Source organism: Sander lucioperca, chromosome 18, assembly GCF_008315115.2.
Source record: "Sander lucioperca isolate FBNREF2018 chromosome 18, SLUC_FBN_1.2, whole genome shotgun sequence".
Taxonomy (NCBI): Eukaryota; Metazoa; Chordata; class Actinopteri; order Perciformes; family Percidae; genus Sander; species Sander lucioperca.
Window position 1 is genome coordinate 20,699,170 of NC_050190.1, and position 11,440 is coordinate 20,710,609.

At 42.3% G+C, this 11,440-nt stretch overlaps 2 protein-coding genes across 2 annotated transcripts; both read left to right on the plus strand.

Moving 5' to 3' along the window:
* The first annotated feature begins 1,482 nt into the window (after positions 1–1,482).
* LOC116057592 (actin, alpha cardiac muscle 1) lies at positions 1,483–4,812 on the plus strand. Its single transcript, XM_031310128.2, has 7 exons — positions 1,483–1,584; positions 2,112–2,255; positions 2,514–2,838; positions 2,921–3,082; positions 3,433–3,624; positions 4,235–4,416; positions 4,495–4,812. Exons 2-7 carry the CDS (start codon positions 2,127–2,129, stop codon positions 4,636–4,638), a joined length of 1,134 nt encoding a protein of 377 aa, XP_031165988.1. The 5' UTR covers positions 1,483–1,584; positions 2,112–2,126; the 3' UTR covers positions 4,639–4,812.
* A 1,919-nt stretch (positions 4,813–6,731) lies between these two features.
* On the plus strand, positions 6,732–9,903 carry gjd2b (gap junction protein delta 2b). The gene is made up of 2 exons (XM_031310188.2): positions 6,732–7,209; positions 7,935–9,903. The coding sequence occupies exons 1-2, from the start codon at positions 7,139–7,141 to the stop codon at positions 8,776–8,778; spliced, it is 915 nt and encodes a 304-aa protein (XP_031166048.1). The 5' UTR covers positions 6,732–7,138; the 3' UTR covers positions 8,779–9,903.
* Positions 9,904–11,440: the final 1,537 nt, after the last annotated feature.

Genomic DNA, 11,440 nt, shown 5'->3' on the forward strand with positions numbered 1-11,440 from the left:
GAGCTCGCTCCCTGTCCATTTCAAGTAAACCGGCAATGTCATTGTCTTATGTCTTATTCTTTCTTAGCGCAGAAATAAAGAAAGAATATGGCATGTGTCACAACAAGAGATGTTCCTTTTTCTTCATTGTTTTGATGTCGGGAACAACAAAAAGTATCAACATTGGTTTTGATTTATCTGTAAAGGTTTCTTACACAAAACCAGACATTGCCTTGACTTTTATTACATAAAAAGGTAATTACAGGACCAGTGGATGGTGTTTGAGGTACCAGTATGTGTTCAGACAGAAGAAGAGACATATGCCAAAGAGAATGAATTCAATGCACTGCGATAACCTTTGATATTACACTCAGGCCAAAGTATTTCGTCCTGTTAGATCTTTATATTTTTTGATATTGTGCTTTCTAGTTTGAATTTTCTGCCGAAGACATTAAAAAACATTTTAGTATCTAGGTTTGCATTAAGATTTCTCATATAACAATCAAAGTGAAAAATGCAAATGGGAAACCAAGAGAGCATGACTAAAGCATTCATTTGAATTATTTCAAAATTTTCCACATGCGGACACAGCATGTTGCATGACCACCACATCAATAACGTCCAAGTAGCTCATTAGAATTATGGAAACTCATTGATTTTATGCTAATTAGATATATGAATGTATCTGCAAATATATCAATTTTCATTTGTCATATGGTGAGTCCAGCAGCATATTTTTTTTCTTTTTTCATGAATATCTTATGTGCATGAAATGTAATAAAACTGTTTTGAGTGGGGGACACTTACGCTGTACTAAAATAGGAATGTTTGGTCTGCTGCAGTGGCTTCCCCTTCTTTGTTCAGACAAATTTGAAATGTGGGGCTTGGAGCTTCTAATAGAGTCAAACAGCTGCTCACACCAGCTGTGCAGCACAAGTGGTCTCCCCATTTGGTATGTAGGGCTACATGTGTCCTGCCAGTCTAAACACTAGTATGTTTAGGAGACCTTTCCAGAAACACAGACACAAAAGAAGTGAAATACTTTATTATTTAGAATACCAAAAAATGTAAATATATTAATTTTACAAGTACCCTTGTTTGGATATCCAGATACAGTATAGATGTGGCTTAGGTTGTGGCTCTTTCTGTTTTCAATTGATTCTACTTATTATGGCCTGTGTCCTTCAAATGGACGTTTTATTCCGTTTGCCTTTGTTAAAACACTAACATTATATAATTATTATAGGCCTACTGACATTAGACAGAACTGAGTCATACTGTTGCTTTCATTTACTAAAATATGCCTTTCACAGACACAGAGTGGTTTTTAGTAATATTATCGTGATTTATCGGTCGGAAGAGATCAAAAGGAAGCCTGTCATCGTCTGTCTGTCTGTCCACGCCGCTGTCTTCCATAGACCAGCGGCAGGCACAGGTGTCCACGCGGGAGTTCACTCTCACTGTCATGTCCTTCATGGAGTGGCTGTTGTCAATGTGGCAATGGGCTACCAAATATGGACACTTGGTAGGGTATAAATTGGTCCGACGTGACAATTCGGCACCCCTGGTTTACACACTGAAGATCTGGCGCCTGGTGCTGATCTGGTGAGTACCTGCACTGCTGACCGAAGGACTAAAAACGACCTATTAGTGGATTTATCACAAGAGGATCGATACAAGATTTGAACACGAATGGCAGTGATTTCCATCTTTGCTTAACCAAATGTCATCACCTAACTGAAACGGATCATCTCACATCATCGGCATGAGGTTCATCTGCTTCTTTACTTTTGCGGATTACAGTTGTTGTGAAATACTAAAACAATATTAACTTTTAACAGTTCCAGTGTTAGTGACCCATCGAAGAAATCTGAATACTAACACAATCCTATAACATGCACTTCCACAGTATATAAAATCAGCATCAGCAGGGCCACAACAAACCACTATTCCCTTGGTTGTTTGTCCACAAAAATTGTGTTTTTGTTGGTCTATGAAGAGAATGTAATATTTTCGATCAATCATTGATCGATCAATACAATCGATCAATACAATCAACCAAACATTGTTTGGTTGATTGTATTACTGGATCTAACCGTGCGTGTGCGCGCACGTCTTCGTGTGTGTTGCAGAGCTGAGCGGACACCATGTGCGACGACGAAGAGACTACCGCCCTAGTGTGTGATAACGGTTCTGGCCTGGTGAAGGCTGGGTTCGCCGGCGATGACGCACCTCGCGCCGTCTTCCCTTCCATCGTTGGTCGCCCCCGTCACCAGGTAACCACACACACACACACACACACACACACACACACACACACACACACACACACACACACACACACACACACACTAAACATAACTATCACTTTAAGTCGAACATTACGCATCTACAACTAATAATTTAGGAAAACAGTCCATTTATTATTCTAAAAATACAGTTTAAATCTGCTTATAGTAGTAGTAATGATGCTTTGTGGTGGTTAGTAGTAGTTCTCCACCACATCACAAATTTCCTGACCCTGCTGTTATCAGGGCGTCATGGTTGGTATGGGCCAGAAGGACTCCTACGTCGGTGACGAGGCCCAGAGCAAAAGAGGCATTCTGACCTTGAAGTACCCCATCGAGCATGGCATCATCACCAACTGGGACGACATGGAGAAGATCTGGCACCACACCTTCTACAACGAGCTGCGCGTGGCCCCGGAGGAGCACCCCACCCTGCTGACAGAAGCCCCCCTCAACCCAAAGGCCAACAGAGAGAAGATGACCCAGATTATGTTCGAGACTTTTAATGTCCCCGCAATGTACGTGGCTATCCAGGCCGTGCTGTCCCTGTATGCCTCTGGACGTACCACAGGTAAAACAGATTCCTCAGGTGTAAAAGCGATTTTGTTCAGTGAGTTAATATATGAATGAAATGTTTACGTATTCATCATCAGGTATTGTCCTGGATTCCGGTGACGGTGTGACCCATAACGTGCCCATCTATGAGGGTTACGCTCTTCCTCACGCCATTATGCGTTTGGATTTGGCCGGTCGTGACCTCACAGATTACCTCATGAAGATTCTGACTGAACGTGGATACTCTTTTGTCACAACCGGTGAGTATAGACTACTAATTAATATTTCTGACTAACTTAGGTCGGCTATAACGCATCACATACTGTATTTCCAAATTATCATTACTTTAATTTAGTTACACTCCTCGACCCTAAACATTCACAGAAGACAAAAACACGAATCTGTTTGTTCCAGTCATCCATCTGCACGATAAAACTGGTAAAGAAAAAAGGACATGATGTAGTTTGTTTTGGAGAAAGTAAACTTTTCATTTTAAGAAATTGTTTAAGCAATTGAAACCAGGTGAAATACTTATCACGCGCATGTAATTATTTTCACGTTTTTTTGACGATGGACATTTCACTGACAAAACAAATCTGATCCTCTCCAGCTGAGCGCGAGATCGTGCGTGACATCAAGGAAAAGTTGTGCTACGTGGCTTTGGACTTTGAGAATGAGATGGCCACCGCTGCCTCCTCCTCATCCCTGGAGAAGAGCTACGAGTTGCCCGACGGTCAGGTCATCACCATCGGCAACGAGCGTTTCCGCTGCCCAGAGACACTCTTCCAGCCCTCATTCATTGGTGCGTAAAGGCGAGCGTAGACATCGAAGACTTTATATTTAGTTGAAGTGACACTGTCCCATAAACTGTAGATTTAAAGGTTTCTAACAGTGACTTTGCTTTGGGGTCTTTACTATAGTCATTTTAGTATAAGAGTTAGCTAAGTATTACATTAACGTTCTTATAAACAAATGACACGATAATTTCACTTATTTTGTGCGCACATAAAAAAAACGGAATAATGTGAAACTGTTTTGAAACAAGCTAAAACTAAACTCGCCTTTTTTTTTGCCAAGAGTTTCAGGCGAACATAAATATGTTACTAAATCAGAATAAACACTGGAGGAAGGGATTGTTTTCCGAAAATAGACGTGCTTATTGCTCATATAAGTGGGTGGCTGTCTAATTATGATCACCAACTGGAGGTCATAGTTTATCCAACTTCTGCTTCGATAAATAGACATGACAGTAATCTAAAGCAGGGGCTTATTGTTCACATTTGCGCCACAGAGCGCGCAGCTGTTGGCGGAGCTGTCCATTTCAGCACCTGTTACGACAGCTGAAGTGGTGTCAGATGTGTTCTTTGCAGCAGGGGGTAAAATCCACTAACTTGTCCGCTGTGTTTGCACAGGCATGGAATCTGCTGGCATCCACGAAACCACTTACAACAGCATCATGAAGTGTGACATTGACATCCGTAAGGACCTGTACGCCAACAACGTGCTGTCTGGCGGCACCACCATGTACCCTGGTATCGCTGACCGCATGCAGAAGGAGATCACTGCTCTGGCCCCCAGCACCATGAAGATTAAGGTAACTTTGACTGTTTAGTGAATGTGACTGACATTTCTATGAGCAGAGTCCTAAATGAACAAGTGTGTTTATGGTTAGATCATCGCCCCCCCTGAGAGGAAGTACTCTGTGTGGATCGGTGGCTCCATCCTCGCCTCTCTCTCCACCTTCCAGCAGATGTGGATCAGTAAGCAGGAGTATGATGAGGCTGGACCCTCCATCGTCCACAGGAAGTGCTTCTAAGCGCCAGACTGCCCCCGTCCTCACCCTCTGTTACCTCCCTCCTTTCTGTGCCAACAACCCAAGCAATGGCTCCAAAGCAGGAATTCGTGTGTTGTCGTCAAATTCTTTGTTTACACTCAAGTGCAATTTATATGTGGATATGTACAAGTTTTTAATAAACGAGAACAGTTTGAATCTCAAGCTCAATGGTGTTTTTCAGGATTTGAGGATCTCTCTCTGTCTCTCTGTCTCTCTGTCTCTCTCTCTCTCTCTCTCTCTGTCTCTCTCTCTCTCTCTCTCTCTCTCTGTCTCTCTCTCTCTCTCTCTGTCTCTCTCTCTCTCTCTCTCTCTCTCTCTCTCTCTGTCTCTCTCTCTCTCTCTCTCTCTCTCTCTCTCTCTGTCTCTCTCTCTCTCTCTCTCTCTCTCTCTCTCTCTCTCTCTCTCTCTCTCTTGCTAAAATAAGAATGTTGCCAACATTTGAACATTAAGACAACATTGATTGATTTATATTTATTGTATATACAGTATATCTTTTGTGTGCGTGTAGGTGTGTGTGAGTGTGTGTGTGTGAGAGAGAGAACGAGAGAGAGAGAGAGAGAGAGAGAGAGAGAGAGAGAGAGAGAGAAAGAGTGTGTGTGTGTGTGTGTGTGCGCGCGCCTGTGTGTGTGTCTGTGTGTGTATTTGTATGTGTGTTTGTGTGTTGTTCATTTTCTCTCTCTCTCTCTCTCGCTCTTTGCCTCTCTATGTCTCTCTGTCTCTCCATCTGTCTCTCTCCCTCTCTCTTTCTGCCTCTGTGTGTCTCTTATCTTTCTCTATCTCTCCATCTGTGTCTCTCTCTCTCCCTCTCTCTCCCCCCTCTCTCTCCGTGTCTCGAAAGCAGCGAGGCTCTGTCCTTCTGTCACGTGATGGATGAGTAAAGGTTATTAAAGATTTGAATTAGAGAAGATTACAGTGAGCGGAGAGGATAAGCCACCTCATGAGAAATCAACCACACAAAGTTTCAGCTCCCCCTGCCTACCTGTAAACCTACTGGATACATTTAGATGACGCTAACAATAATAATATATTAATAATAACTTGGTTATCAATTAGTGAAACAAATCCCTAAGTAGATACCAAAGAACTTCCTGAAAGTTGAATCGGATTCCAATTCAATAAATACATTATCAAATACTGCTGATTAAAAGCGCATCAATGCACTATTTTATATATTTTTATATAATAATCAAGAAACTTAATAATATGCTGTGAGTCTCTAAGGCTACATGCAGTGTTAATACATAGTGAAGCACTCATTTAAGTTTAAAGAGACAATCGCATTAATAACTGACATGGATGTCAAACCACACAATAGTCTAATATTAGTGTACACATAATGCAGCGCTCTAAGTTGATCAAATCTCAGAGCTATATACAGGGCGGGGTCACATATTTTGCTTCTATTTTTAAACCTCCACACAGACAGAGAGACAGACAGGCAGGCAGGCTGCCTTGTAAAGCGATTAGCAACTCGGACGGTACTTTCACTCTGTCAATGTGTCCAGCATCATCTTTGCCCGAGGTGAAAACAACAGCTCTACCAGCCGGGCCAGCAGCCTGCTGAGGGATACCTCTGGGCATGCGAGGCTGTCCGCTCCAAGACGGGAAGATTGGGTCCATTTATTTTGTTAAAATTATGTGATTTGCTGCATATAGGCCACATGTTATTGCAACTATCTGCATAACAGTGGCAAGTTAAAACACACGAAAGTCACCTTGACCCTCGCGCACAGACCACGGTACATCCACAAGCCCATTGCCGGAAGGATGTATATTGTTATATGGTGCACATTTGGTGGTTTGGTGGTTCTGTAGCTCCACGAGTTTAGTTTAACAATACAGCCAGGTTAGAGGTTTGCTTCTCACGTAAAGCCACCCATACTAACATTTACAAACTCAAGGCATTGAGGCTATACAACACTCTGGCCACGATCGTTCTGTCCACTGAATAGCTTCGCTATATACAGAACTAAAATATAAAAAATCAGAAGCCCTGGTACTCCTGGCTGCGCTCCACCGACCTGTCTGCGCGTATGTGACGCATGGGCGGGGGGAGACTACTTAAAGGCGGATTAACGCTGGCAAGACATTAAATCCAACCTCCCTCCATCCACACGCAGCGCGCAACCCATCAACCTGATCTGAAGATCGAAAATAGGAGGGCTTATAGTAATCAGCCCTTCAGACTCCCATGACAAGGAATAGTGTGGCAACGTCGTGGGAGCGCTCGGCACACACAGCAGGACGCTCACTGGCGCTGCGCGCTCAGCACATAACCAACCAGATAGCGCGCAGAGAGACGGAGAGAAACGGGGACGGCAGCAGCATCTCGTGACAGATGCATTTTTTAGCTAAAATCGGACGCTTTGGAGACTGAAAACAACGAGAGTCAGAGAGAGACAGGACGGGAAATAACGCGCTTTTTTTTGGAGGGATTTGAACAGAGTGCCGTTGTGCTCTAGTCTTCTCCGGATGCTCAGAAATGGGGGAATGGACTATACTAGAGAGGCTCCTGGAGGCTGCTGTCCAGCAGCACTCTACTATGATAGGAAGGTAAGATGATCAACAAAAACCAAGAACCGAAGAAACGCAGCAGCCTCCAGGATCGTCTTTAGCATGGTTCCCAGTCCCCCGTTTCTGTGTTGTGCTTCAAGGATCTTCTTTAGCATGGTGCCCAGTCCTTCGTGTCTGTGTTGTGGATTCTTCTGTCTTGTTTCACAGATATCCTTTTTTCCCTCCTCCTAAACGAGTCAGCTTAGTAAATCAGTTGACAGCTGTCGTTTCAGAAGATGGGATGATGTTGCAAACAGCCTTAACCAAACTAAAATTCATGTGTCATTTCATGTATTCATTCATCCACGTATCCATTTGATGTTTGTTGGTGAGTTTGAGTGGTGGTTGTGCACTCATGGGTGGCAGAAAGAGATTGAGAGTCGGCGGTAACCCCTCTTTCCATTAACGAAGCTCACACAGGTACAGTCAAAGCGACGCTGATTGCTTACATGCCATTTCATTTCAGCCATTAAATCAGAGAACACAAGCCACACAAGCACACACACCGAGACACGCATAACACTAAGTACACAGTACAAAAAACACATATCCCTAAAGAGCATCCTGTTTCAGCACTGGACAGCTCCCTAAATCCAACACACCCGAATTGAACTGTGAGCGCTTCAGCCACCGACGCTGCGCACAACTCAACCACATTTGTATCAGTTAACACACATATATCTACACTTATTTTCACATTGTTTGTTTGTTTGCTTGCTTTTTAGGATCCTACTAACAGTGGTGGTCATCTTCCGGATTCTAATCGTAGCAATAGTTGGAGAGACTGTCTATGATGACGAGCAGACCATGTTTGTTTGTAACACCTTACAACCGGGCTGCAACCAGGCATGCTACGACAAGGCATTTCCCATTTCACACATTAGATATTGGGTGTTTCAAATCATCATGGTGTGCACCCCGAGTCTTTGTTTTATCACGTACTCGGTGCATCAGTCGGCCAAGCAGAAGGAGCGGCGGTACTCAACAGTCTATCTGACACTAGATAAGGATCAAGATTCACTGAAGCGAGACGAGAGCAAAAAGATAAAGAACACCATTATTAATGGAGTACTTCAGAACACAGAGAACTCCACCAAAGAAGCCGAGCCGGACTGTTTAGAAGTCAAAGAGATCCCTAATTCGGCAATGAGAACTACAAAGTCCAAATTGAGGCGACAAGAGGGCATCTCCAGGTTTTACATCATCCAGGTGGTTTTCAGAAACGCGCTGGAAATAGGCTTTTTGGTGGGTCAGTATTTCTTGTATGGATTCAACGTCCCGTCGGTGTACGAATGTGATCGATACCCCTGCATAAAAGATGTCGAGTGCTACGTCTCCAGACCCACGGAGAAGACGGTGTTCCTGGTCTTCATGTTCGCGGTCAGTGGGTTTTGTGTGGTGCTGAACCTGGCAGAACTCAATCATTTGGGGTGGAGGAAAATCAAAACGGCCGTGCGAGGTGTGCAGGCTCGGCGGAAGTCCATTTATGAAATCAGAAATAAGGACTTGCCGAGGATGAGCGTGCCTAATTTTGGCCGCACTCAGTCCAGTGACTCTGCTTATGTGTAACACATGAAAAGGAAGGAGTGAAAACATGTAAAAAACAACAACAACCATGATGGACATGATGGACAGCTCCGCACGCCTAATTCGTGTCATGACTTTAAGAGTGGGCAGATTTTTTTGAGTTGTTGGTCTTTTAAGAACTTCATGGCAAGCGTGGCTTACACGTTTGTTTACTTATTTATTATTGCACTGATGCAACTTTTTAGTAACGTTTATACTCTGTAAGATGCTAAACGGAGATCATGTTAACGTGTTCACATATTTACTCTTTGTGGGCTTGTTCTGCTGTACTTGAAGAGAGTAAATGCAAAAATTGCACTAAGAGGTGAACACTTGAGGGCCTGACCTTATCCAAAATGTGCTACTGACCTGACGGTGTTTTTAAGACCTTTTCTTTCCACCTGTTTTTGGCATCAACCTAATTAAATGGCACCATACACAGTGGTTAAAGGACAAATCTATCATCCAGATTTATATATGCATAGATATATAAATTCTTACTGACTATGGTTCGACCTAGTTGAAATACATCAGCGTAATTCATGTTTTTATGTTGCCTGTGTTGCACCACCGACCTTAACATATGTAATCGTTCCATTGCTTTATAGCTAACTTGCAAAACAGTATCTGGTGAATCTGCTGCAAACGCTAACGTCTGTGACTTCCTTAATTTATGACACACCAAAGCGCCCACTGCTTTTATTTGTGATGTGTTTTTTTCTTGCTTTTGTGTAATCAAGTGCCATACTTGTATATAAACATAATATATATGTATACATATAAATATATAAATATATAATAATCATCATGAAGGCTGATTCCCTGCTTGGATTATGCTAAATGCAGCCCAATTTTTTTATTTGCTTTAAATGTATTTGTTGTGATTTAAATGAAGAAAAAAAATAATAAGATATACAATTTTCTCTGTTTTATTTTGCAAATGACTGGAAAAATAAACAAAGTGCTAGTCTTTTATATATATATATAATAAGTAAATGTTTCTCCCTAATCAAAGCTGATCAAAACTGAAAAATGGCACACAATTGACATTTTTATCAAAGAATGGGCAATAGAATCTGCTCTGGTGCTACAGTTTTTCATAGTGGTTTAAATGTAACCAAAACAAACCAGAAAAAAAAAGACATCATTTTTTTTCTGTGAAAAATAAAAGTGGGATTCATGTACACCAGCAATGTGTGAGGTGCAGTACTTTGTGTCTGCTACTCTAGATTGTGTGACTGACCTATCACACAGATATATATCCAGTGGAAGTTTTGCCTTGGTGCAGTGAAGATGTTAGCCACACCCACGCTGTACAAAAAAGAAACCCCCACTGCAGGACACACCTTGTAGTACAGGATTTCATCACTCTGCAATGTGTTGCAATACTGATGCTGTTTCCATAGGACACGTCAATACTTATGCTACAATCACAGAGTGGTCTAAGGGAACTTTTAGTCTATATGCATCAAATCCAACACTGCCCTCAGCCCTTATGGTGAGCTATACATTCGCAGTGTCTCACTATGAGCTTAGTTTGTGACTTCCCTTGCACTCTGCAGGAATGACAAAAAGCTGATCATGATTCTGAATACTGAGGGAGCTGCCCTTTCTACAGCTCTGCCCATCCCTTCTTCTCTCATTTAAGAAAGGATGTAACAAAAAGCAGCCTGAAGTGAGGGGAAGGTTGTGTGCTTCTTGTGAAGGTCAAAATGAACATGATAGGGAGAGGAAAAAGAGAAAGTGCTCACGAATATGCCAACACCATACAGAGAGAAAGAGTGGGAAATAAAGACACAGAGATAAAATGAGATACATGCAGCTGACTGTTGCAGGTGATCTGGAGAGGGCTGGTCTCTTCATGATTCCCCTGCCAGGATGACTGCAAAGCTTGGAGAAATCGAAGGGTGGTGGCACCTGCACATCATTCTCTAACTCAGCAGGGACCCGAGACTTCTCCCTAAGTCATGAACTTGAAAAAAAGAAAAACAAAAGAAAGAAGAGCTGTTTGTCAATTTTGCTCTGATGCAATGCGGTGCACGCCAGTGTGCATCTTTATCTCCCTCTCTTTTTTATCCCGCTCATCTCTATGTTTTTTAGGCATTCAATTACTCCTCAAATGCCTTACTACAAAACCTGTTAAACTTTAAATATACTTAACAGTATCACAGAATGAAAGGAACATTATAAATCAACCTTGGCTAAAAAAGTGTAAATACAACAAGCATAATGTTTCAATGCAATTGACACCGTTTGTGATGCTATAGTAGTTATATTTTTCTGCAACATTCAACCTGGTTTCAAATTTCAGCATAATGGCAAAATTATTGGGGTATGTTCCAATTCAATTATGCATGCTGTCATGCATTTACATCATGTGAGTGTTGCAGGACTCAGCAGAGATTAAACTGTACCTGTGTGTCTGCATTTCTTGTTCTTCTTACAGGCCACATAGAGGCTAGCAGACGGCATCTAAAATGTGCATGACGATTCACTTGGTTCAGATTTACACATCTAAGAAAATGCAAACGTGCTGTATGAAGATCAAGTAATCTCAAGGCCCTATGCATTTATCTACTGGCCTTACCCATCCTGACATCTGCAGTAGGACACAGCAAGGCTGCACGCAAGCTATTTTAAGACTACAAGGCAGAACACTGCAGGA

Bases quoted from the DNA above. Each gene is read 5' to 3' on its own strand.
- LOC116057592 (XM_031310128.2), top strand. From the start codon at position 2,127: ATGTGCGACGACGAAGAGACTACCGCCCTAGTGTGTGATAACGGTTCT. The intron at 2,256-2,513 runs GTAACCACACAC...TGCTGTTATCAG, and splicing joins TTGGTCGCCCCCGTCACCAG to GGCGTCATGGTTGGTATGGG. The intron at 2,839-2,920 runs GTAAAACAGATT...ATTCATCATCAG, and splicing joins TGCCTCTGGACGTACCACAG to GTATTGTCCTGGATTCCGGT.
- gjd2b (XM_031310188.2), top strand. From the start codon at position 7,139: ATGGGGGAATGGACTATACTAGAGAGGCTCCTGGAGGCTGCTGTCCAG. The intron at 7,210-7,934 runs GTAAGATGATCA...CTTGCTTTTTAG, and splicing joins CACTCTACTATGATAGGAAG to GATCCTACTAACAGTGGTGG.